This window comes from Salmo trutta, chromosome 21, assembly GCF_901001165.1.
Source record: "Salmo trutta chromosome 21, fSalTru1.1, whole genome shotgun sequence".
Taxonomy (NCBI): domain Eukaryota; kingdom Metazoa; phylum Chordata; class Actinopteri; order Salmoniformes; family Salmonidae; genus Salmo; species Salmo trutta.
The window spans coordinates 19285159-19311362 of NC_042977.1; the positions used below are offsets into that span (position 1 = coordinate 19285159).

General features: G+C 44.9%; 1 protein-coding gene across 2 annotated transcripts in view; it reads right to left on the reverse strand.

Moving 5' to 3' along the window:
* Positions 1 to 4595: 4595 nt before the first annotated feature.
* LOC115156870 (neuropilin-1a) overlaps positions 4596 to 26204 on the reverse strand; it is a 56954-nt gene continuing 35345 nt past the window's right edge. For both annotated transcript variants that reach the window (XM_029704663.1, XM_029704661.1), the window contains exons 4-18: positions 24377 to 24604; positions 23051 to 23221; positions 21266 to 21432; positions 16380 to 16535; positions 15555 to 15699; positions 14168 to 14402; positions 13965 to 14061; positions 12823 to 12967; positions 11154 to 11336; positions 10737 to 10784; positions 9065 to 9211; positions 8472 to 8785; positions 8161 to 8254; positions 7824 to 7877; positions 4596 to 7523 (exon numbers count right to left, since the gene is read on the reverse strand). In XM_029704663.1, coding sequence (XP_029560523.1) covers positions 7234 to 7523; positions 7824 to 7877; positions 8161 to 8254; positions 8472 to 8785; positions 9065 to 9211; positions 10737 to 10784; positions 11154 to 11336; positions 12823 to 12967; positions 13965 to 14061; positions 14168 to 14402; positions 15555 to 15699; positions 16380 to 16535; positions 21266 to 21432; positions 23051 to 23221; positions 24377 to 24604 — 2474 coding nt within the window. In that variant the 3' untranslated portion in view covers positions 4596 to 7233. The remainder of the gene's footprint in view (positions 7524 to 7823; positions 7878 to 8160; positions 8255 to 8471; positions 8786 to 9064; positions 9212 to 10736; positions 10785 to 11153; positions 11337 to 12822; positions 12968 to 13964; positions 14062 to 14167; positions 14403 to 15554; positions 15700 to 16379; positions 16536 to 21265; positions 21433 to 23050; positions 23222 to 24376; positions 24605 to 26204) is intronic.

A 26204-nucleotide genomic window follows, 5' to 3' on the forward strand; every position in this document is an offset into this window, starting at 1 on the left:
GACACACACACACACACACACACACACACACACACACACACACACACACACACACACACACACACACACACACACACACACACACACACACACACACACACACACACACACACACACACACACACACACACACACACACACACACACACACACACACACACACACACACACACACACACACACACACACACACACACACACACACACACACACACACACACACACACAGTAATTTGTTTAGATACAAAGTTGTATTTACTCAGATAAGGATGGTTTAATATATGACACACGTTATAACTTGTCTGGAAGGCTTCCGGTCCTACCTACTGATAACTGCTGTTACTAAGTGATGATTCAACGCTCTTACCTCAGAAAGAGAGCAGACATTCTGGAGATCAAACGTGAGACTATACTCTCAAACACAATTTTTTGGGAGATGCTTGTGTTTAATTAAACTACAAAAATTGAATTTTGCTCAGTGAAAAACAATACTAAACTCCTCCTGAGAGACACTGTAGTTTAGTGAAACCACTATTGGGTTCTTTATGTGATCAGTGAAACAGGAAGCTTTAGTGACCCTCTTGTTTACTTGGCAGAGCATTGTTTGTTTGTAAGACAACATCATTTATGCTATCTTACTTTGAGTCTGCTAAAGAAGTTTGCTCCCTTTTTTCGTAAAAATGCGCGCATGACTGTAAGTCACTCGCTTTGGATAAATGGGTCTGCTAAGTGAAATATATTATAATATATTATAAAAGAGTTACAATGTATTTTCTAGGTGGTGTAAACTGAAAAACAAGACAAGACATATCACTGACACTGAGTAGGGCTCTGCGTAATATAGGTTTAATTGATTTATTCCTCTGTTAAACATTATTATAAAAGATATGATGTGTTCTTGGAATGAGTGTGTGTGCATAGTCAAATGAGAACAGTGACGATAAGCCTAGTGGCATATCCTCAAAAAGGGCTTCCGTTTTTGAGATACTCCTACCCAACGTAAAACAAAGCACAACCATGTTTCCATATCTCTAAGTTATGCCATATATGAAATGGACAGTTGTATAACAATGTTTTACTGCAAAAGTGGTTAAATTGATAGATATTGTATCCCAAAATTGCAAGTAGTCAGTTGTCTGCTCTACATACACAAACAAACAACATTAGGATATTTTAATATATAGACCTGTAAGCACACAGATACAATAGTCAGAAATATAAACTCTGAATATTTATGATGAATGTAAACTTCACTTTTTGGTTGCTGTTAAATAGGCAAACTGCTATAATTCACTGCTGCCTCAACCAAATCAATCAATCAAATGTATTTATGAAGCCCTTTTTACATCAGCAGATGTCACAAAGTGCTTCTACAGAATCCCAGCCTAAAACCCCAAACAGCAAGCAATGCAGATGTTGAAGCACGGTGGCTAGGAAAAACTCCCTGTATGGTCCTGCCTGACAAAAATGCATACAGTTGTTTGATCTTGTGACTAAGGTAATCAGCTCTAAGGCAAGTGGGCTCAGACACTGTCATTTTTTCCAGTCTAAGGTGGATTTTATACAGTATGTTTAGCCCCTACTCTTGCAATTATGTTAGGCCAAAATGCCATCTGGAAATTGCTGGCATGCATTACCTAATTTGCAACCTATTTCGCTACCAACCATGGCTGGCTAGCCCATGTGACACCTGAACTGGTCACGCATGTGAAGTATGAGCTTTCATGTTGAGGTGACTCATGCATTGGTCTTGGAAACTACAGTAATCCCAACACGGACATATGCCCCATTTATGGCAAACAAGAGGTGCATTAGAATGGTAAAACTTGCAGTATGTAATCATCTATGGTGGATGGGGATTGACTGTGAGATAGTGGTCTTTGTGCATCATGCTTGATCTGCTCCACCTCCTCTGCAACCCTTTTACTGTCCATCAAAGCCCAGGGATCCTCATCAAATGTAAATGTGTGTGGAGCTGTACTATGTCCCTCATAACCAATGCTTCTTAGTCATAGTCTATGACCTAGCTACACTCTAACTAACTTCTAAGTAACCCTCACAGGTTATGTCACTCTCCAGCTGGGCGTGCCCCAGTCCGTAATCAATGCCAACCAACCACAGTTAATATCGGCCAAATTATCATCCTACCGGACTTCCAAAGGAATATGACCTGAAGGACTTCTGGCCACATTCAACATAATAAACTCCACCCACAGGCCAATTAGGCGTTGGAAAGATCTAAAGGCAAGTCTGTCTGTGACAGCCCTTTCACAGACTTTCCTTCACAACCAGACAACCAACTATCCCTCCATTACTATCCCTCCATTATTCAGGCTGGGATAGCATTCCAGTTAGTCAATGGGTCTCATTTGGTACGCAAGCTGCATCTGTTGACTGCCTGTACTGAATTGTAGAAATGAAAACGGATCACCCCACAGCTCATTATTCTGCACTGTTACAGTTAAGTGGGTGTGTCACAATATCGACAGTATAAATGTAACCGCGTTTGCAGTCAAATATTTTTACACAACCATTCATTTCATTCATGGGAGACCTTAGAGATATGGTAAAACGTGGTTGTGTTTTGTTATACCTCGGGTAGGGGTATCTATAAATGTTGGGGGCCTTGCCACTTGCCTAGATCTGCACACATTTAGACATTGTGTCATCAACCAATGACTGCACAGCTGCTGTTGTGCATACTTGAGCCCCCCCTGTGGCTAAATAACACTCACATGAAGCAACAGGGATCTCTCCCCCAAATCATCAGCCACTCATCTAGTACCTCCTAATTACCATCCCATAATGAATACATGTTTAACTTAATCAGTGCTAATGTATGAGTCATACATTATAATTCAATTCAATTAGTAAATGATCAATGGATAAGTAATGAGAAATTAATCTAGGTTCCAATTAAGCTGTAAATGAAAGACATTACATAAACACAGAATGATAATCTTTGTATTCTAATCAATGTATTTGATGATGTTAGGATAATGTTATTGTGCAGCCAAATAATTCGTCACAACCAAAACAACATTTCAAACGTTGCTTGTCATATTTGTTTGTCTTTTGTCATTTAAAAATGCCCAATCAGGATATCTGTACTTTGTGTTTAGGTCCTCAGTTCCAGTGCACAGGTTATGTTACTCATTATGTTAAAAACATATGTTGTCTAAACCAGGGAGGAATGTCAGGTCCCACAGAGTGCAGCAAACCCACTAACAGAGAGAAGCACAAGTAGGACATATTTTGGTAGGCCTGCCCTATCAAGTGGGCTGTGGGAAGTGTGGTTCAAAAGGACATTCTCAGGAAAATGCCTGAACAACCTTTTCCCTGTTTTGGGTTTTGAGGTCAGCCTTACATTGCTGTACATACAGCATTCTGTGCTGTCTTTGCTGTGTAATGGTGAAAGAATAAAGCCTTTATTAAGTATAGCTCTATGGTGATATTAAGTATAGCTCTATGGTGATATTAACTATAGCTCTATGGTGATATTAAGTATAGCTCTATGGTGATATTAAGTATAGCTCTATGGTGATATTAAGTATAGCTCTATGGTGATATTAACTATAGCTCTATGGTGATATTAAGTATAGCTCTATGGTGATATTAACTATAGCTCTATGGTGATATTAACTATAGCTCTATGGTGATATTAAGTATAGCTCTATGCCTGATAGCTCTATGGGGGTGATGGCACTTAATCATGGTGGCTTTCTCAGGAAACCTCATCCTAACCATGCAAGTCTTCGCACATGGTATCTCTACCTGCAACAGCTGAACTTTACAGGAACTGAGTAGCGCTGGTAATTTACTTTATTTGATCATGCATGCCCTAATCTACTGAATGAGAAACGGAGTGACGATGCTCTTGATTTGTTGCCATTGATTTGGGGGAGGTCATGCTACAGCCGTTGCAATACAAAGCGTTTTATACAACACTGTCCTCCAGTGTTCAATGTGGAGATTACACAGGCCACACGAGAAAGAGACAAGTCCGGGTAGATGGGGCAAATCCTGACTTCAATTTAAGTCTAATTTATATTGGATTCAATCCATATCGCAGAAGTATTGCGGAAGATCCGCATTATAGCGCAATTGAAATTTAAAGGCAATGTTCCCGCGTCCGCGGAGACTGCATTCACGGTAAATGTTGCATATGTCGGCTCATTATGAAATTACCTTTACATTTGTGGATTTTTTGCGATATTGATTGAATCCAGATCTAACAGGGGATTTCCACTATCAGCTTTAAATCATATAGCCACGCTAGCTTCACCCTCATGTGGGGTGCAAGCAAACAAAAAGCATGCTAGGTACTGTTAGGTATCAACAGCCAATCCAGCAGAGGCTGGAAGCCAAAGGGATTGGTCAATGGCGGAGCATTTGCATAAAATTCAGCCATCCTCAATTTTGGCCCTGTTCGCGCCCTCGCTCACTTCGCTTCCCTCTATTGAAAATGAAAGGATTTCGATGTTTCAACGTCCCTTGTCGTCTGCTATGGAAACCCACTGTAAATATAAATTAGACGTAAATGGAAGTTAGGATTTGGCCCTTATCTTTGAGCTGAACCCACTTGAAAGAATGAATCTTATTCAAACATTTATTTGATCCAATTCTTTGGAATGTAGTAGTCATTGATCAGTCAGAGACAACATAGGTATTGAAGCTGACCAGGGAGTCAAATGGCACCATATTCCCTACATAGTGCACTACTTTTGACTAGAGCCCTATGGGCCCTGGACAAAGGTATTGCACAGTATAGGGAATGCGGACATTTGGGTCCAAGTATAGAAACATAATTACCTCAGTCAATAAGGCCTTAACTGCTTAATCATTTTTTCTTTTCTTTTTTTTATATCTGGGATGGCAAATTACATTTAGCAGTATTGAAAAAAAAAACATTTTGTAGAAAAAAATGGCACAGACATTTGTGACAGTACAAAAACACAAGGTGATATAACATACCAACTAAATATAAACATTACGTAAGTAAAGAGACGTGTATAGCTTTTTCAATAATGAAAAACATCTCCATAATTGTACATTTCAGAATTATATCATGTCATCTGAAACCATATAAAATAGTTATCTGTAACACTGTCTTATCCTTCTCTCGCTTTCTCTCTCGCTTTTTTCACAAAACAATATCATAAACAACACAAAGATCTTTTAAATATATCAGTGCAACATTGTTTTCACATCTAGTGCTGCAGCATCCTTTCCTATTGAAGAGAACCACACCAAAACATTAGGCCCTTACATTTTTGAGTGGTGGAACCATAGAAACAGGAATGACTCATTCTAATTCGAATGATTCTAATCCTATGGAATATGAAATACCATTAAGAGCTCAAAGCAGAACCATGAAGCATCTGTCTAACTAGGTTCCCCGAATGAAGGAAACATGACAGAGGCGAAACATAGAAGCTCAAATAGACCCCGGCCGAAGGAATAAACGGTATAGCTATATTACATCCATTTATTGAACCTTGGATCCATGTTTTCGCCGTTTTATATAGTACATCGTTTTTCATGAACTTTTTACGTTAGCGTTCAATACAGACAAAAGGAGAGCACATAGGATGAAAGCTACAGTACATGAAAACAGCATGGCAGAAGAGTATCTTTCATTCCAGCAAGGTCCATCATTCTACCATAGACATGTAGGGCCAGTTCCCCAGAACCCAAATTAAGCCTTGTCCAGGACTAAAAAGCATTCTCAAAGAGATTCTTAATCAGTGTCTGGGAAACTGGCTCAAGTATTGTCATAGCAGTGGCATACATTTTTTTCTCTCCTAGAGATGCTTCACCCCCTCCAGTCTGTTGTCTGGTTGCGTCCCAAATGCCACACTATTTCCTATATAGTGCACTACTATTGATCAGGGAATAGGGTGTCATTTCAGACAGCTGATGGGCTCCTCACTCTCTTCTTGTAGCGAACATAACCATTGGCCATAATAACGCACTCTTTTTCCAGGCAGCATTGTGAGAGCACCAATGGAACATAACAACACAAAATACCCATTAAATACATGATGACATCCAGACAACATCACCTATGATACAGAGAGCACAAAGAAAGGATACTGCAGCAGTTTGTATTTTTTTTATATAAAAGGCCGCTCAAATATATTAAAACCTATGTACAATAAGTTGGATGTGTCATGTACTATGGGGATGGCATGAAGTCCTGCCAATCTGACTCCACCAGCCGATGCCTATGTACTGCTATGATGATCAGAACAGAATCAGACTCTACCAGCCGATGGCTACGCACTCTTATGATCAGAACAGAATCAGACTCTACCAGCCGATGCTTATACATAATTATGTACAGAACAGAATCAGACTCTACCAGTGGATGCCTATGTACTGCTGTGATCAGAACAGAATCAGACTCTACCAGTGGATGCCTATGCCTACTGCTATGAACAGAATCAGTAGAGAAAAGGCAACACAAACTTTCAAAAGGCACTGTCGGAACTAGACACAGGTCTAGGGCCAGGGCAAGCACCCCTCTGGACACACACGCACACACACACACACACACACACACACACACACACACACACACACACACACACACACACACACACACACACACACACACACACACACACACACACACACACACACACACACATACTCACACACGCACAAAATGCACAAATCGATGCAGACATACAACAGAAACATAACATGGCCAGCTGAATAGCCAGCCGCACGTCAGGATAGTGAATCAAAGTTTTTATGCTCTTTCTTTCTGTGAAACAGTATTGACTTCAGAAGAAAAATGAAAAATCATATATTTTCAGAAGAAAAATAACAAAAACATGATAAATACTTTCATATTAATTGGTCTCAACACCAGCATGATTACATAAAAACAAAGCACGTCACAAAACATCCAAAAAACTAAATCATCCTTTTTGCTGTACACATTTTCTTTATACACAGTGCCCCCTACTGGTAAATTCCTTTCACTGCAGCTCCTGAGAATATCATGACTCGGTCACAACCTCCTACCATCTCTACGGCTGACTGCGTCCAAAATGGCACCCTATCCCCTACATAGTGCCCTACAGGGCACCCTATCCCCTACATAGTGCAGTATATATGGAATACGGTGCCGTTTGGGTCCCAACCCTCCGTCCGGTGGTCTAGTTCCTCCAGCTATGAGGCTGCTTGTGCTCCCTTCCCTCAGAGGAAGCTCACGCCTTTAGCTTACGCCTCTGAGTAGCTGTTCTGTGCATTCAGCTTGCTGTCCTTCTTTAGCTTGACTCCGTCCACCAGCTCAAAGTTATAGTTCTCCAGAGCGGACAAGTTCCTGCTGTCGGACATGTGGCCGTGTGAGCAGGCACAGTAAAGGACGACACCACAGATAGCCCCCAGCAAGACCCCCAGAGCGCTCATAGCGATGATGGTGATGAGGATGGGATCCAGGGTTTTCAGCATGTTGCCTGGGCCACCCAGCTTGCTGTTCTCCACTACCGCTGGGTAGTACGGGTCTATTGCTGAAATGGAGACAGAAAAAAACGACTTTAGTGGCCTGGGGTGGTCTATCAGTTCCTGCCGCTGCCTTCGGAACGCACATGTATGCCAGTGCTGGTGTGGGGGCCTTCTAGCACACCATCTCTCCTCCTTCCTTTCCTGTCTCGCTTCACTTTATTTTTTAAGGATGGAAAGAGCCTTAAAAAAGTATGAATAGCTGGATACATATAGGCTTAGCATAGGTTAGACGTTAGGAGGCTCGTCACCCACAAGCTTTAAAAAAATATTATAACCATGAATGAGCACTGAGGTAGTGTACTTACGGAATATGCAGATCTCTGTTGGCTGGGACGTAGGAGCCTCTGGTATATCTGGATCTAAAGGGGGAAAAACAACACCCATCCAAAATGGCCACGTTATTTGAGTTGTTACACATCTTAAGCAGGATCAGAAGTGTAATAAAGCACCAAAACTAGAGAGCAAAGAGGGTTGCAAAAATTCCGCTAACTTTCCCAAATGTTTCAGTTTTTCCAGAAATCCTGGTTGGAGGAATCCGTATTTCCTGCTTATTTCCTACTAATTCCCTCCTGATTCCAGGAATATTCCAACCAGGCTGTGCAGCCCTAGCAGAGAGTTATAGGCCAGGGCAGTGACACTTACCCTTACACTCCTCTGTTGTGAGTCCATCCAGGATCTTGATATTGTCCAGCGCGATATGTCCTGTGCTCCTGTCTCCCACTCCCTCAATCACCACCTAGCAACAACAACACAAACATATACGTGAAATACTGCTATATAATGCATTACTTCTGACCATAGGGCCCATATAATGCATTACTTCTGACTAGGGCCCACATAATGCATTACTTCTGACTAGGGCCCATATGGTGCATTACAAGGGAATGTGGTGCCATTTGGAACCTAACCAAGGTCTAACAGGCTCATGACCAAGGTCTAGCCTAGTGCTTTACCTTATAGGGTTTGTTAGAGTGGGGCACCAGCACTCGTCCCTCCCTCCATCGGCTGCCCTGGTGTCCACTGACAGTCCAGAGCAGTGCCTCAGCCCGTCCCTCCTCTGTCTCCCTGCTCTGTTTGATGTGCAGGGTGCCAGCGTGCTCCCCGAACATGTGGTACCAGAAGGACACACACAGGTCTGCGTCAGGGGCGGTGACGGGCAGGCTGGCTAGGCGTGCCACCCTCTCCTCCATCCTCTCCTCTTTTGCCTCCTTCTCCTTCCTTTCGGTCTCAGCAGCCAGCTGCATGTAGATGAAATTTCCTGGACCTCCTTTAGAGGGCAGTAAGAGACAAGCTAAGTAGCTATTTGCTGAGTCCATGTTCATTGTGATAGTTCTTATTTACTACAGTAATATTATTGTGTGTGTGTCCACATGCACTCTGTGTCATGTGTGTGCACTCTGTGTTGTGTGTGTGTGTGTGTGTGTGTGTGTGTGTGTGTGTGTGTGTGTGTGTGTGTGTGTGTGTGTGTGTGTGTGTGCATTCTCTGTCCTCTCACCTGTGTGATCTAGGTTGGGTGTGTGTGTGTGTGCATTCTCTGTCCTCTCACCTGTGTGATCTAGGTTGGGTCCTTTGTGGACTGTAGGGGCCCCGCTGGTCTGAATCATCCACCCAGCACCAGCATCCGTCTCCAGTGTCCAGCCGCAGAACGATGGGTTGTCCGCCCAGCCAAAGTCACATGCAAACCACAGGTACTCTGGAAAAGAGGTCGACCTTGTAAGTAACCTAGCTCGTTTCCTCTGGCTGTAACTATTATTGACTTAATATTACACAACGTGAATAGAGAGTGAGGTAAGGAAGTAACAACGTGTAATTTATCATTTCCCTCTAACAAATAAAATATATGAAAATACTTTTGAACAGCTGAAGAAGCAAGCACACCATTTTTCTTCAGGAAAATTACAATTTCTGACAGTAACTTGAAGGCACTCAAACTTAGATACAATATTTCATATTAAACAAAAGACAGATTCACAGATCCATGTGTTTTGTACCAGGAGAAGGAAGAGTGAAGGGACCTTCCAGAGAGAAGGGAGGAGTGCCACGAACAGAACAGTAATGAAGATTAAACCATTTCCAGAATGTACACCTCAAAAAACTTCATCCCCTCTATGCCAGCTACAAATGGGCCCCTATTCCCTATATAGTGCACTACTTTTGATCAGAGCCCAATGGGCCCTGGTCAAAAGTAGTGCAATATAAAGGGAATTATGGGCTATTTGGGACAAAACATAACATGGTGGCAGTGGTTAATCACAGCATCCAAATTAGTGCTACAGCTATGAGTAAAAATAATGCTTTACTATTGCAGATAGATTGTGGCTTCTATCAATCTTTTGTCTGCATCATTGTCAATCCCCCATATACATTTTGAGGTCAATTATTTTAAATATATTTTCCTTATTTTTTATTTTCCCCTAACCCTACCACCCCTCCCCTAATTGGAGTAAACTAATAAACAATCATACTCAGGCTTCTACTTCCAACTTATACATACTATATACATTTTATGGACACGTTTGACATTAGCTATCTTTTTTTCCCCTTTTTCTTTATTTTACAAAGAACGTTTCTTTTGTTGTCAGACGTTGTTGCAGTACTCAGATTAGAACTAACTGTTGTTGTACCCTCTGGTTGTTGTCATATGACTCTTTTGCTCAGTTAATTGAGACTCAAGGCTCCTTTTTCTGTTTCTGCAGTTATGTTTTTCCATCTCAAGGCCAAACACCGGCTGTGTTCCAAATGGCACCCTATTTATTTTAGAGCGCACTACATTAGACCAGGACCCAGCACTGGTCAACAGCACACATAGATCTGGCAACATCTCTGTAGTTTGGATGACATCAATTATATAGTCATTGTGTCAAGAAGCAGTGCGGCTTGGTTGGGTTGTTTCGGAGGACGCACGGCTCTCAACCTTCGCCTCTCCCGAGTCCGTACGGGAGTTGCAGAGATGAGACAAGACTGTAACTACTACCAATTGGGGAGAAAAAAGGGGGTGAAAATACAAAAAAAGAAAGAAAAAAAATACGCATTGAGGAAAAAAAAGACATAAAAAAAAATAGATCTACCATCCTGTTCTGTATTTCATGTCAAAATCCAACCATGATTATCTGCCTCATGTGCTTTATAGAGAGACAATGAAAGAGAGACGGAGAGAGGGATGGATGCATGAACGGATGGGTGGAGTACATGAGCCGGTAGTTTATGGACATTCTCACCTGGTATGCGGTCTCCCTCCATGATAGGGTCTGCCACTGTGGTGTCACCTGTCACACAGATGGGCACAGTCAGGGGGGTTCATGGATCAGAGGGTGGGTCAAAGCCCCAGTCAGGGATACAAACACAAATGATGGATAGATAGATCAGATATATTAGATAGATAGATATTTGGATCCCCATTAGCAATTGCATAAGCAGGAGCTATTCTTCCTAGGGTCCACCAAAAAATACAAAACATGAATACACAAGGACAGTAACACAAATGTAAAATACAACAATTTACAAACAATAAATCTTCTAGGGTAGGGTAGAGAAGAGTGAGAGAGATGTGATGAGGATGGATAGATAGAGAAAGGGTGGGCGTGAGAAGGAGAGTGGGATGACGAGAGAGAGTAAGGGAGGCTGGTGGTCAGCACCTGTTGTGTCGTAGTCCTCCCCTCCTGTTCCTGTTCCTGTTCCACTGTGACAGCTGGCCTGCTCATCGTCACACTCTTCTGACGTCGGTGCGGGCGTGGTCACAGACGCGGTCGTGGTGGCAGCGAACGTGGTTACAGCAAACGTGATCGCTACAGGCGTGGTCGGTGGGAGAGTTGTGGGTTCTGGAGAGGGAAAGAGAGAGGAGAGAGTGAGGGGGTGGAGAGAGAGAGAGAGAGAGAGAGAGAGAGAGAGAGAGAGAGAGAGAGAGAGAGAAGAATCCTTCAGGGAAATGATACCTCTGCTGTTTGGTTATAGGAAGCAGCCAGTTTACAGGTCAACATTTGTGATTGGATTAGGGGAAATGGCCGTTTGTTTGATTTTAGATGATAATGACACTGACATGGTGAAACCAAGCAGGCTTCCAGGGCACATGGTCTGGGTGGAGATAGGAAACGATCCGGTAACACGAGTCTGTGGAGAGAGGCTGGCTGCTCCTGGTAGCAAGATCGATACAGAAAGTCGGAGTGTGGAGAGCCAAGTGTGGAGAGCCTGGTAGCTGCAGAGGGGTTGGAATCAAGGTGTGAAGGAGAATTGGGAAGATAATTAGAGTAGATTGCTCATAGTGGATTTCCCGATGCGGCCCTGTGAGTGTGAGTGTGTGCTTGTTCCCAAGTGAGTGTGTGTTCGGATGTCATGCTCTCTCTTTGATGTGGAGATCATATTGATTTGAGACAGATAAAGGGAGCCACCACACTCCCTCTCCTCTTTTTTCCACCTCTTCTCCCCTCCTCTCCTCTTTTTTCCACCTCCTCTCCCCTCCTCTCCCCTCCACTACCCCACCGTCTGGCCTGTACTAACTGATCCTCATCTTCCTCCCTACTAAGGTAACCAGACACCCCATACCAGACCTAGATATCCCCAACCCGCAGCCACTCACTCTCCCACCCCCACTCCCAATCCCACCTCACCCCCACCTCATTCCCACTCCCACCTCGCCGTCCCACTGTGACTGTTCCTCCCCCCACCAGCCCAGAGTCAGTGCAACCTGCCCTGGCATGCGTCAGCCTTTCATGTCTTAACCCTCCCACATAACACACTGACTGACAGGTAGGGTACACAGTGTCATCAAGCAGAAAAGTCTACACAACTACTCCCCCTACTGCCCAAGGCTTGTCACTCACCCAGGTCTCAGGTCTGTAGTTAGGAGTAGGTGAGTGAAGCCTATCTGGGATTCCATCTGAGGCCACTATGATTGATGTCTAACTCTAGACCCTGTCAGAGGAGTCCTTTAATCCTAATACTGTAGTGCTCCTGCGGCTCCAGAGTGGCACAGCGTTCTAAGGCACGGCATCTCAGTGCTAGAGGCATCACTACAGACACCATGGTTCGATTTCAGGCTGTATCACAACCGGCCGTGATTGGGAGTCCCATAGGGCTGCGCACAATTGACCCAGCGTCGTCTGGGTTAGGTTTTGACCGGGGTAGGCCGTCATTATAAATAAGAATTTGTTCTTAACTGACTTGCCTAGTTAAATAAAGGTTAAATTATTATTATTCTTTTTATTTATTTTTAAATAACGCTAGTCTGGTCCAAGATCTGTTTGTTCACTCTGTTGCTGTCGTTGTTAAGCCAAACTGTGTGTGTGTGAGATGTTTGCACTATCTCACCCTGGATCTCACAGCCCAGCAGCTCCAGTCTGAGGCCCAGGCCCTCGGGGGTGGCTCTCTCTGGGTAAACCCTGAGGAAGCGAGTCAGCAGAGGGCCCAGCGTACGCAGCTCTGGGGTGTCATGGTTCTGGTTCCCAATGAAGATCTGGAAGAGAGCCAGGAGAAAAGGAATGTTTGTTAGTTAGGATTCACACAAATGCATGCACGCAAACATACACACACACACACACACACCTTGAGGCTCCAGTCTATTGAAAAATAATCCACTTTCTATCAAAACAAAACACATTTCTTTGAAGACCTCTAGGATCTATGAGTTCCTCCTTAATATATTATTTAAAGCGAGAGGACATGTGAAAATGGTTAGCCCGTGCTGTGAGCAGGTAGTGGGAGTCCGGGACACCAGGCCTGCTACCACCATGGTGCCAGGCCCTAGGTTCTTATGTTTCCCTCTAAAACGCTCAATCAAAGTGAAGCCTGGTGTGACAGTTTGAAAAACATTCTCTCTGCCTCCCAAATGGCTCACTGTTCCCTATATAGTGCACTACTTTTGACAAGAGTAGTACACTATATAGGGAATAGGGTGCCATTTGAGATGCTACCGGGATGTATGGCTGAAGCCACTGAAATAGACTTCCTCTCTGTTCGTCTTTGAAGATTGGAGGCTGGAAAGGAGCTTTATAAAAAGACACAGGAAACAGGGCAGGGGGATATCTAGGGTGGCATCCCAAATAGCACCCTATTCTCTATGCTGTAAACTACTTTGGACAAGAGGCCTATGGGCCCTCGTCCAAAGTAGGGCACTACATAGGGAACAGGGTGCCATTTGGGACACAAATAAGATCTTCCTCTGTCTGCCATAAATCAGGAGTCCCACCATCTGGAATAGATGGATGTTCAATGTCTTGTGACCGTGACAGGGAGTACGGAGAGAGTACTGCTGGATATTTGGACTAGCTAGGTGCTGATGGCTTCCACACACTGACATGTCATCTTTGACTTGACCAACAGGACATGTTGCGCTCTTGTCAACATCAATCTTGGCAACATCCTATATGATCGGAATGATTTTCTATTGATCAGTGGGTCTCTGTGGGAGGAGGTGAATTCCAAAACATGAATTCCCTGGCTGCTTCCCTTACCCTAGGCTTGGCGTCGTTGTCTTCATTCACCATGGTCCAGTCAGAGCCGTTGCTGCTGTAACCCACCTTGAACCTCTTCATGAACACATTCTTGTCTCTATAGAATAAAAATACAACTTTATTGATCCAGAAAGACACACAAACACACACAGGTTCCAACTCTCTGGTTGCTGCCCCCCGTCTCTGTCCTCTAGGCTACCTACCTGTGGTGTCCTCCCTGGATAACCAGGCCGCTGACCAGCTTGTCCTGGCCTAGGTCCACCTGCAGCCACTCGTTCCTGAAGGGCTGTCTGGTCTGTTGCTGGGTCCATCCCGACCTCCCTGTCAGCAATCTGGCGTTCTCCGGTACCCAGCCACGCTCGGCGTGCGACGACGCAGTGACCTGGGCGTCTGAGATCTGTCCGGAGACCATCCCCAGCATGCCTGAACAGGGGTAGTCTGCGTTTGTGAGTGTGTGTGTGTGTGTGTGTGTGAGAGACAGAGAGACAGAGAGAGAGAGAGAGAGAGAGAGAGAGAGAGAGAGAGAGAGAGAGAGAGAGAGAGAGAGAGAGAGAGTAGAGAAGGGGTCAGACTGAGGCTGTGTCCTTATGGGCTCTGGCCAAAAGTAGTGCACCATATAGGGAATAGGATGCCATTTCAGACACATCCACTCAGTCCTGAGATCTGTGTGATTTGTCTTTGTGGGAACCACCCTGTGTGTGTGTGTGAGTGTGTGTGTGTGTGTGTGTGTGTGTGTGTGTGTGCGTGTACGTGTGCATGTGCGTGCGTGTGCGTGTGTGTGTGCGTGTGTGTGTGTCTGTGTGTGTGTGCGCGTTTGTGTGCTCATGTGTGTGTATCATACGAGGTGGCTGAGCTGAACACACAGGGGCAGTATAACTGGAGGACAGAGACAAACGGTCTACTTCCTCCCTGTGTCATTCCAAACTCTTAATCATCTTGTACAACACACACACACACACACACACACACACACACACACACACACACACACACACACACACACACACACACACACACACTAGCCCTGCAGTGAGGAACAGAGTAATACCATATTTATAATGTTCTCCTGCTGAGGGAAATAAGAGAGGATGGATTTCTGGGAAGAACCAAGTGCTGTGCTTAGTAATATCGTAAATACTGGATGTACGATGACTCAACTTGCCTTTTTGCCGTTTTCCATTGCACTTTTACAATGAATAACTACCTAGCATGACCCTCGACCGGCTTTGGAAGCAGTGATTATTCTAAATCACAAAGCTGTCTTCTGCACAGCCAAGAACAGGATTAATTAGATTTCTTAGAGCACTGGAAAGCATGGTAAATAGGGTCTAGATTAGAATGAAAATGTGTGTGTATGTGCGAGTGTGTGTTTGCGCGTGCATTTGTGCATGTGTGTGTGTGTGTGTGTGTGTGTGAGTGTGAGTGTGTGTTTGCTCGTGCATATGTGCATGTGTGTGTGTGTGTGTGTGTGAGTGTGTGTTTGCGTGTGCATATGTGCATGTGTGTGTGTGTGTGTGTGTGTGTGTGTGTGTGTGTGTGTGTGTGTGTGTGTGTGTGTGTGTGTGTGTGTGTGTGTGTGTGTGTGTGTACCTGAGGTCTTGCAGCCATAAACCTCGAAGCGCATGCATATGCCTATCTCCCAGGACATGGGTCTGATGCGGACGTAGCGCGCCAGGGTCTGCTTGGGCAGGAACGACCTGGCCACATCTGTAGGGTTGTGGTTCCCCTGGAAAGTCTGGAGGAGAAGAAGAAGATGATGATGAAGAAGATGATGATGAAGAAGAAGATGATGAAGAAGAAGAAGATGATGAAGAAGATGAAGAAGAAGAAGATGATGAAGAAGAAGATGATGAAGAAGATGATGAAGAAGATGACGAAGAAGAAGATGATGAAGATGAAGAAGAGGATGAAGAAGAAGAAGATGATGAAAATGATGATGACGATGAAGAAGATGAAGAAGAAGAGGATGAAGAAGAAGAAGAAGAAGAAGAAGAAAAAGATGAAGAAGAAGAAAAGAGGAAGGAGATCATCTGATGTCCAGCAGAAACACATCTTCTACTTTATTCCAGAAGAATAGAGACAAAATCGTTTACCTCAGTCACTTTTGTTAAATAGAAATGTCTGAATCAGTTCTGTAAAATAGGACAGATTTCCCTGGTGTTTTTTGTCCAGAGTACAGGAAATCTGCCCTATTGTGAAATGTGTGGTTTTGATTTCCAAATCAGACTGAACCCAGTCTTTCTATTACTCATGTATATAACCTCTCTAGATTTCTTCCTTCTGGTGAATTTGTCCTGGCCACTGTTCTCTTGCTTCTTCTTTACCTGCTCTTTGGGTTCTAGGCCGGGTGACAGTAAAGACCTTTATGACAATTTAAACAAAAGGTTTACAAATGATCTTATGAGTCAGTCTTACCTTCTGCTTTGAGCCCTCCTTTATTGTGACCCAATCCTCTCCATTGGAGCTCACATCCACTTTGTAGGAGCGGACAAAGTACTCCTTCTTGGTTTCCTTGGAGATGGCGCCCTGTGTTCCCACGGCTGAGACAAAGCGGAGGAATCCCAGGTCCACCTGGCAACACAAACCAGAAACACCCAGTTAGCTTGAACCCTGTTAGCTCATGGACTAGGCAAAACAGAGATAAAGGACTGAAAGACCTGCACAGGGAATAGTGCTGCTACCCAGTGCTTTATTCCTGCACCCAAATCAACCAAAACATTTTGACTTCACAGAGGTCTTGCCAGGTGCAAACATAGAAAATAGCCAATTAGTTAATCGGTTGCAGGACAATTCTCAATGTCCTGCATGTGGATGAGCATCATATACAGTGGCCTTAAAGGCAGGAAGTTGCCAACTAACCTGCTAACCGTGTTAGAAAAGATCTGACAGAAGCCACTTCCAGCTTCATGATGTGGTCTGTTAAGTGGGTTGTCATTGTTGACCATGTTAAAACCCTCTGTATGAATGAACACAGAGACTCTGCCTGCTTTCTGAGCAGGGCGAGGCCTGTTAGGCCGATTGTGGGGGACAGGACGGAACCAGTGGGAAGGCCATAATGCCTCTGACGGTGAAAACAGGAGCGTTGGCCCTTCCTCTGGGAGCAGGGGCAGGTCCACAGGAAGTGAGCTCCACCGCCTGGCCTGGCCAGCAGAGCAGAGAGAGAGAGACTCCATTGTCTGTCTGGGGAATTCCTGAGCTGCAGGGAGCAGCTGGTCTCTTTAGGGTTGTGTCCCAAATGGGATGCAACCTATTTCCTATATAGTGCACTATTTTTGACCAGGGCCCTCTACATTGGGAATAAGGTGTCATTTGGGACATACCCCTGGTCTCTCAAGGGCACAGGGCTGCCTGCTGGCCACCCTTCGGCTCTGGGCTTCATGTATTAAATATTTGTGTACTTTAAAGTAGGTGGAGCTCAGTACGGTTGGTTGCTTCATGATATTAGTGTGGGTATGTTTGTTTCTGTGCTTTTGTCTTGAGTCGGTGGCATGCTTTTTTTGCGTTATCGAAGTAGAGCATCTTTCTTTCAGAGAACCGATAGAGAGTCTTTGAGATAATATTGATTTATAGCCTAAAAACCGGTGCAGCTCCATGCCTTCTACTTTAAGGGGGTTTAAATGATGATTATGTTTTTGAGGTAGACGTATTTTGAGGTTGAGGAATTTTGTTATGATGAAGTATGCTATAGTACGTGGCCCACTCCGCAGCATGGTGCAGCTAGCCAGAGGCTGTGTCACAAATGGCACCCTATTCCTTATAGTGCACTACTTTTGACAAGAGCTCTGGTCAAAAGTAGTGCACTTTGTAGGGAATAGGTCGCCATCTGGGACACAGACAAGTAGTGCTTCATTACTCTTACTTCAGCTGAATATAATGACTTACCTAATTCATGCATGTGTGCCATCAATACATACAATTCTATTATTGAGTCAACAGATAACGTTTTATTGATACTATTTCCTGGACACTATTTTTTATTTTAATGTCGCCTGGCAGTAATGTGTGCTTTAAGCTCCTTTATGACGAATCTTTGGCTGTATAGGTAGAATGCTGATTTAATTTGATCATCTTGGCTTTTATATTAAAGGGAAATATCTAGGCCCCATGTCTATAGCAAGTTTCCTCCGGATGCCACAGGTATGGATGAAACTGCCAACCCATCACTGTGCGTAATTTATCCCCAACTTGGCCGTTTTTGAATTACAGTGAGATTGACATGTTATTGAAACCTGTGAGGTAAGCTTATGCAGGAAAGGTTTCCTTCCTCTCCAAAGACAAAGTATTTATAGAGGCGTACTGCTTGAGAAGAAACGTTTGTCTTGGGTCTGTGACGTTGGAAACCAGGAAAGGGCCGTACATCTGTAGAACACATTTGGGCCTGGCTGTTCTGTGAGTGAATGTTAGCGGAAAGAGATGAAAACTGAAAACAAAGGAGTCCTCAGAGACTGTTGGAGGAGTTCCCATCATCCTAAGAGACAACATGAAGGATGCGATATTTAGGTCCCATAATATGATCCAATGCCACTTGTCAGGAGAAACAAATCAGAATCATACTGGAAGATTTATTATAGACTGAGCGTGGCATTTTATTTAGGAACGTTGGGCATCATAGTTGAAGAATGTAGAAGACTTCAATTATTCTGGTATGCTTTAGTCATTAACTAGTTATACAACTGCATATTTCTCTCTCCGTCCCATGGCTAAATGAGTAGATTTGGATGAAATTAGTTGTAAATTGCTAAATCTTCTGATATGGATGTGGGTACGTAGACCCACGAGCCACCACGGCCTCTCATGATGAGTTCCGTTTTTTTTGTGGCCTCCACTCCCGTCAAAGTTGCCCATCCCTGATGTAGAATATGTTAACATAATCAAAAGCGACAACCCACATCTCAACTGACCTCACCATGAGTGCCTCTGTCACTTTAGAGAACCTTGTTCAGTAAGTGTATTTCCCCTGCATGTGGTCAGAACCCTTTTCTTGTCCTGATCTTGTCCAGTCTAACCCCACAGTTATGACACAGCACTTTCGTGAGAAAACAAAGCGAGGTCTGACAAAGTGGGTCACAGCAGTCAGTCACAGCAGCCTAGCGCTGGTTACAAGCTCTTTCTCGCCTCGCCAGAAAAACACCAATATCCTGTTTTGAAGGATGTGCCAATGTTTTTGTTCAATCTCATTTAGTCACGGTCCGGCTGATGAATGCAGCCGTGTCTGCATCCCATTGTTTTCTCCATTAAAGGCCTAAGCAGAGGGTTTTATTTTCAGCCACAGAGTGTCAACGCTGCCAAGTTTTGAGTAATTAGGAATATGGGAGAGTAATTAGCATCAGTCCTTTCATAGAGGAAGTCTGGCCAATAGGCCTGGCTGGCCGCTGCAGAGCTCATGTCAGATAGAATAGGAAACGGCGGACAGAGTGTTCAGCTCGGAGGTTTCTATCATAATAAAGGACTTTGGTTTGGTTGCGAGATCAACTTGAGACTGGGACTGAAGCAGAGCAACAAGGTATTTCATGCCAAGACAACCCAGGACGCTGTCCCCAACTCCTCTGTACTCAAGTGGACTCAAGCCCACCTTTGGCAAACAATCTCAGCATTTTTTAAATTTATACAGATTTGTTGTCGGGCACTTTAATTACACTGCTGTGCATGATTCTCAATTGTATCACGAATACCATTGAGTACATGGATCAAATGTTCAAGTGGCTCAAGGAGTCTTAACAGCGTGGCTTGTGTGCTAAAAAAGGGGTTGCCATGACTTTGTTGAAAGCGGAGGGGAATATATAGAAACTCTAGGGGATTTAGCAGGATAGGCTATAAGGAATGTACAGCTCTATGGTAACACTACAGCTTCACCATAGAGTGCCAGTTCCCAGGGGTCCTCTGTCACTCACATAGCCCACACAAACCCATGCAGAGTCACACACACCCACACACTACAGTAGCAAGTCCATCTGGGGCTTGAAGTTCCCAGGGGTCCTCTGTCACTCACACAGCCCACACAAAGCCATGCACACACCACACACACACCCCCCACACAAATCCATGGGGAGGCTATTTCTTCCTCTCCCAAAGAGTGCGGGAGTGAGGCCAAAACAGGACACTGTGGTGCCTTCCCATCCTTCAGACTGTGTTACTGCATTATTCTGTAGTCATGTAATTATATACCCGGATTTATAGACTTCCCATGGTTTGAAGTGCAACACATTTGCAAAATGCGATGGGGTCAAACTATGGGGGAAGTCCATTTCATAAATATGTTTTTTCATATCAGTTCATATCAGTTATTGCATTTGGTTGTATTAAAATACATTATGTATTATTACTGGGATTCTGTTCTAGTAATGCAATCTTGATGTACATGTTCCTGCTCAGTTCATAGTTATTGGAGTGTGATTATATTGAAAGACAATATAACCACTTTATTGCTAGAGTTCTGTTTTGGGGGAAAAATGCAGTCTGTTCAGTTCATCGTGTTTGGAGTGTTGGTGTAGTAGTGTTACAGAATAGCCTCATGTAACAATCTGCATTTACAACAAGAAGCATCCCCCTGAGGGTGTTGCTACCTTTACAAAACTAGATTATAGAAGTCATGTCCCTGTTAGACAGTGTGTGTAGGAAGGAGCTTAATCAACCCAAATGCCAACTAGTCTAGTCAGTCTGGCCTCTCGATCACAAGCTGTCTTGTTTGTGACTTTATGATGTTTATTTTACCAAGAATGTATGCTGTCATTCTTGAACACCCTCATGACCTGTGCTGTTAGACACACACGCACACACGCACACACGCACACGCACACGCACACGCACACACACACACACACACACACACACACACACACACACACACACACACACACACACACACACACACACACACACACACACACAACCCCATGATCTGCTACGTTAGAATCACACACACACCTAATGGATCACACACGTCTCATTAGGGATGCTTGCAGACAGCCGTGACATTGGTTCAGACTGGTGGAGACAGACCTGAGTCTCCCACACTGTCTGCCTACAACCCCCTGACTGTGTGGATACATAGAGAGATGCACTCTTAAAACGTTTCACATGACAGTAGCTGTCCCGAACTGGTAGCGGTGAAGGACAAAACACACTGTCCGGATGACCCAGGGCTTCATGTGCAGCCATGATGTTTTACACGCACCAAAAGCATTAGTACTGTCACTGACACACATATGTAACTCTGTTCACTTATGTAGTGCACTACTTTCCAACTGTTTGGGACGCAGATGCCACACATGCAACCCAGCTGCCCCAGGGCTGTCTCTTACCTGAATCCACTCTCTGCTGGAGTCTTCAGAGGGGGTCCAGCCATTCTCTTTGTAGTTGAGTCTGGAGCGCTCCGGAGACCAGTTAGAGTTGTACTGAGAGGAGGCAGTGATCTGATCCGAGGTGATCACCCCTGACTCCATCCCCAGGCCCTCCACACACTTAAAGTCTGTCAACAGAGATATAGAACCTGAGTTACACTTTATCAGTGTTTCTCAATCCTGGTCCTGGGGACCCAAGGGGTTGACGATTTTACTTTTTGTCCTGGTACTAACACAGTGGTTTCAGCTAATCTACTTATAATTAGGTGTCTGAGGGCTAGGGAAAATGTTTAATGTGCACCACTTTGGGTCCCCGGGACCAGAATGTGAGAAACACTGCTATAAATGTTTGACAGATTAAATCATCAACAGACTATCAACTGCAACTCTGTTGTTGAACAGCAACTTGTTGGGGTTATGGTTAGAGTTAGGTTTGGGGGTTAGAATTAGGGTGAGGGCTATGAGCCTCCATCCTCTGTCTTGTCCTGTCTGTCTCTAAAGAGACGTTGTGTGACTCAGGGAGGTCTTGGCCTCGAAGACATCTTGGAAGAGTAACGCAATGGGAAAGAACTGTGTCTTACTGGAACTAAACGCAAACGTCCTCAAGCCTCTCTGAACTGAGTCAGAAGAAAAGAGCAGCACGTTCTTGTGCATCTCAGCTGGAGAAATTCAAAGATGACACATCTAGAACCTTCCGTAACGAGCCACACTGAGTACACCACAGAAGTACTGGGTCTCATTTTGACTAACACTTGACATCTCTAAAATACCACACGCACACAAACTAGAAGCATCCATTTTTACACCAGCTTTTTTTTCAAGATATGTTATTAATAAGTTAATAATGTAAAATATTATTATGAGATTCCCAAAAGCAAGCGTAGGCCCACACGGTGACATGTCTTTATTGAATTAATGCATGTATTTATTTACTTATTTTAAATGTTGCAGGATGAAAAAAACAAACATAGAACACCATATGAACACACGCACGCACACGCACACGCACACGCACACACACACACACACACACACACACACACACACACACACACACACACACACACTATTACTTCCCTATCAGTCGTTTTGGAAGTAGAAATGTGTGTGCCGAAATGTTCTTAAAACGGTTTAGACTTTTTTTCCATTACATGAGAGGAAGGAGGATGGAATGTAAGGTTGTCAGATATCTGTATTCCTCCTCTTCCCCCGATGACTTAATCTTATCACTTGGAACACTCCACACTGCGGCTTTGATCACATTAACTGTTGAAATAGTCTCTGATAAGGTCTTTCATTTAGATTGCAATGATATGTGGATATTTTAAGGTTCTGCCGATGCCTGCTGAGAGGAAGGAACAGGAGTAGTCTCATGAATAGAAATGGTAGAATTAACAGAAAGCTGAGAGGAGATGGAAGGAGGGACAGAGACTGTTTTTATTCTCTGGGATGGGGTGTCGTAAGTCCACCCTGGCTCTGTGTGTTTGTGAGGCATTTAGACCCTGTGTCACCAGTCAGCCCCACACACTGTCCTTCCTGACCTCCCCCTCCACTCCCCGCCCCGCCCCGCCCCCATCCCAGCTAATCCCCCTCCCGGCCCCCATCCCACCTACTGTGAGTGCACTTAGAGTTGGACACTGTGGCCCCGAGTTATATACAAGTACGCCCCCTGTGCAGGATGCTATTCTGTGGCATGGCAGTTCTGGCTGGGACAAGGTTTAAAGTGAGGTAGTCGGCTGTACTAACCCTCTGGTGTCTGTCCCTGTGGCAGGCTCTTCTCTCTGACAGTGTAATTGGCTGAGAAGCCCTCTCTGGCGATGGCGTTGTCAGTGTTGATGGTCATAGACAGGATCCCAGTGTAGGAGATGACCCGTCCAGGACTGCTGTTACCACAGTACCGCCCGATGTGGGGACCCACTGGGAGGGAGGGAGGGAGGGAGGGAGGGAGAGAGAGAGAGAGAGAGAGTTAAGGAAATAGGAACAGAAAGAGGAACAGAAAGAGGAACAGAAAGACAATAACAAAGTGTTATGTCAACTCTATGATAGTAGGTGCCAAGACAACATCATTATTACTTCTTCCCATATCCCATGTTGTGAATGATTCAGCTACAGTGCTCTCCAAAAGTACTGGGGCAGTGAATTGTCTGTTGTTGTTTTAGCTCAATACTACAGCACTTTGGATTTGAAATGACACAATGACTTTGAGGTTCAAGTGCAGACTGTCTGCTGTAATTTGAGGGTATTTTCATCCATATCGGGTGATCAGTTTAGAAATTACAGCACTTTTTGAACATACCATACCATACCATACCATCCCCATTTTAGGGGACCAAAAGTATTGGGACAAACTCATTCAAGTGTATTCAAGTAGTCCATGAATAATGATGAATGGTTAGTTACAGACACACAAATATCATACCCCCATTACAATAACAGGGGAGGACAGACAACATGTTTATTGAGAGGCCTGGCAGGCATGTATACAGTATTAGCCCAGCTATGAGGAGCCCAGCTATGAGGAGCCCAGCTATGAGGAGCCCAGCTATGAGGAGCCCAGCTATGAGGAGCCCAGCTATGAGGAGCCCAGCTATGAGGTGTGTGATAGTTTCTAAAGGGATGTGCCAGTCCTGTCTCGAATGGCACCTTATTCCCTATCTAGTGGTCTAGTTTGGGACGAAGACCCTAGCCTGTCAAGGCCCTAGTATAGAGGGTGTCTCAGGGAGCCAGACAAAGCAGTGTGCCTAGCCAGGCACCACTGTGATGCTTTTCAATGTACATTTCCTCCTCTTCTCTTCAGACCTCAGCCCAATCACACAACAATGGAGACCGGGCAAAGCGTTCCAGTGAAAACCATCATTGTAGACCATGAATAGTGTAGGTTCTGCCTGTCTCCTTAATGTGCTAAATCAATCTGTGTGGCCTGGTGAATGAAAACAACAGCACTGCTGGCTGACGAGACAAATCTGTTTTTCTTTCTTCCTCCATCTCTCTCTTTTACGATCTCTTTCATTCTCTTCCTCTATCTCTTTCAACACAAGCCCTTCACATTTCCCCCCTCCCTCCCTTTCTCACCTGCAGGGAACCCGTCCCAGATCTCCAGCCAGTCGTAGCGACACAGCGCCCCGGGTGGAGGGGTGGTGTCAGGCTCCATGTCGAACGCGTCGAAGTCCACCACGATCTCGGACATCTTGGGGGCGATGATCATGAAGGTGCAGTCCAGGTTGTTGGGGTACTTGTCTGGGAAGCCTGGTGTCTTTATAACGCCCTTGGACGAGGTGAAGTTTCTGGAGCACTCAGGCCCTGCGGAGAAGTTGAGAGAGGAATATGTATTGTATGTTAAGCGTTGCATGTCATTATCCTGTTTTGATGAATAATATTTGCGTCAATGGCTGCAGGTTTTTGTCTTTAAGCTTGTATTAAATGTATTAATGCTGTTATTAAGCTCTATTCTTATATGCCTGTAACAATAATCATAGTTGAGGATCTAAAAACAAGAAATATGTTGCCATAACTAGAATGTTGTAATTTAGGATTATTTGACGGGCCACCATCATAAGTGGCTCATGGGTCCTGAGTCCATTTACTCCATTATCACTGAGGTGTCCACTGAGCCTGTTCCTATTGGTCATACCCTCGGTGCCACTAGCTGGCTACGTCTGTGTTTTGACTGGGTGGGACCGCCTGGTATTTACTCATTGCTGCAGTCAGACACAGACGCTCTGGGTTGTTTTTGGAGACGTCGCCCAACAAACCCCTCACCCCCACTGCACCCCACCCCACTGCACCCCCTCATCCCAACTTTACCCCACCCCAACAACCCCCTCATCCCAACTTTACCCTACCCCAACAAATCTCTCACCCCAACTACACCCTACCCCAACAACCCCCTCATCCCAACTACACCCCACCCCAACAACCCCCTCATCCCAACTTTACCCTACCCCAACAACCCCCTCATCCCAACTACACCCTACCCCAACAACCCCCTCATCCCAACTTTACCCTACCCCAACAACCCCCTCATCCCAACTACACCCTACCCCAACAACCCCCTCATCCCAACTTTACCCCACCCCAACAACCCCCTCATCCCAACTTTACCCCACCCCAACAACCCCCTCATCCCAACTTTACCCCACCCCAACAACCCCCTCATCCCAACTTTACCCCACCCCAACAACCCCCTCATCCCAACTACACCCTACCCCAACAACCCCCTCATCCCAACTTTACCCTACCCCAACAACCCCCTCATCCCAACTTTACCCCACCCCAACAACCCCCTCATCCCAACTACACCCTACCCCAACAAATCCCTCATCCCAACTACACCCTACCCCAACAAATCTCTCACCCCAACTACACCCTACCCCAACAAATCCCTCATCCCAACTACACCCTACCCCAACAAATCTCTCACCCCAACTACACCCTACCCCAACAAATCCCTCATCCCAACTTTACCCCACCCCAACAACCCCCTCATCCCAACTACACCCTACCCCAACAAATCCCTCATCCCAACTTTACCCTACCCCAACAAATCTCTCACCCCAACTACACCCCACCCCAACAACCCCCTCATCCCAACTTTACCCCACCCCAACAACCCCCTCATCCCAACTACACCCTACCCCAACAAATCCCTCATCCCAACTTTACCCTACCCCAACAAATCTCTCATCCCAACTTTACCCTACCCCAACAAATCTCTCATCCCAACTTTACCCTACCCCAACAAATCTCTCATCCCAACTTTACCCTACCCCAACAAATCTCTCATCCCAACTTTACCCTACCCCAACAACCCCCTCATCCCAACTTTACCCCACCCCAACAACCCCCTCATCCCAACTTTACCCCACCCCAACAAATCCCTCATCCCAACTTTACCCTACCC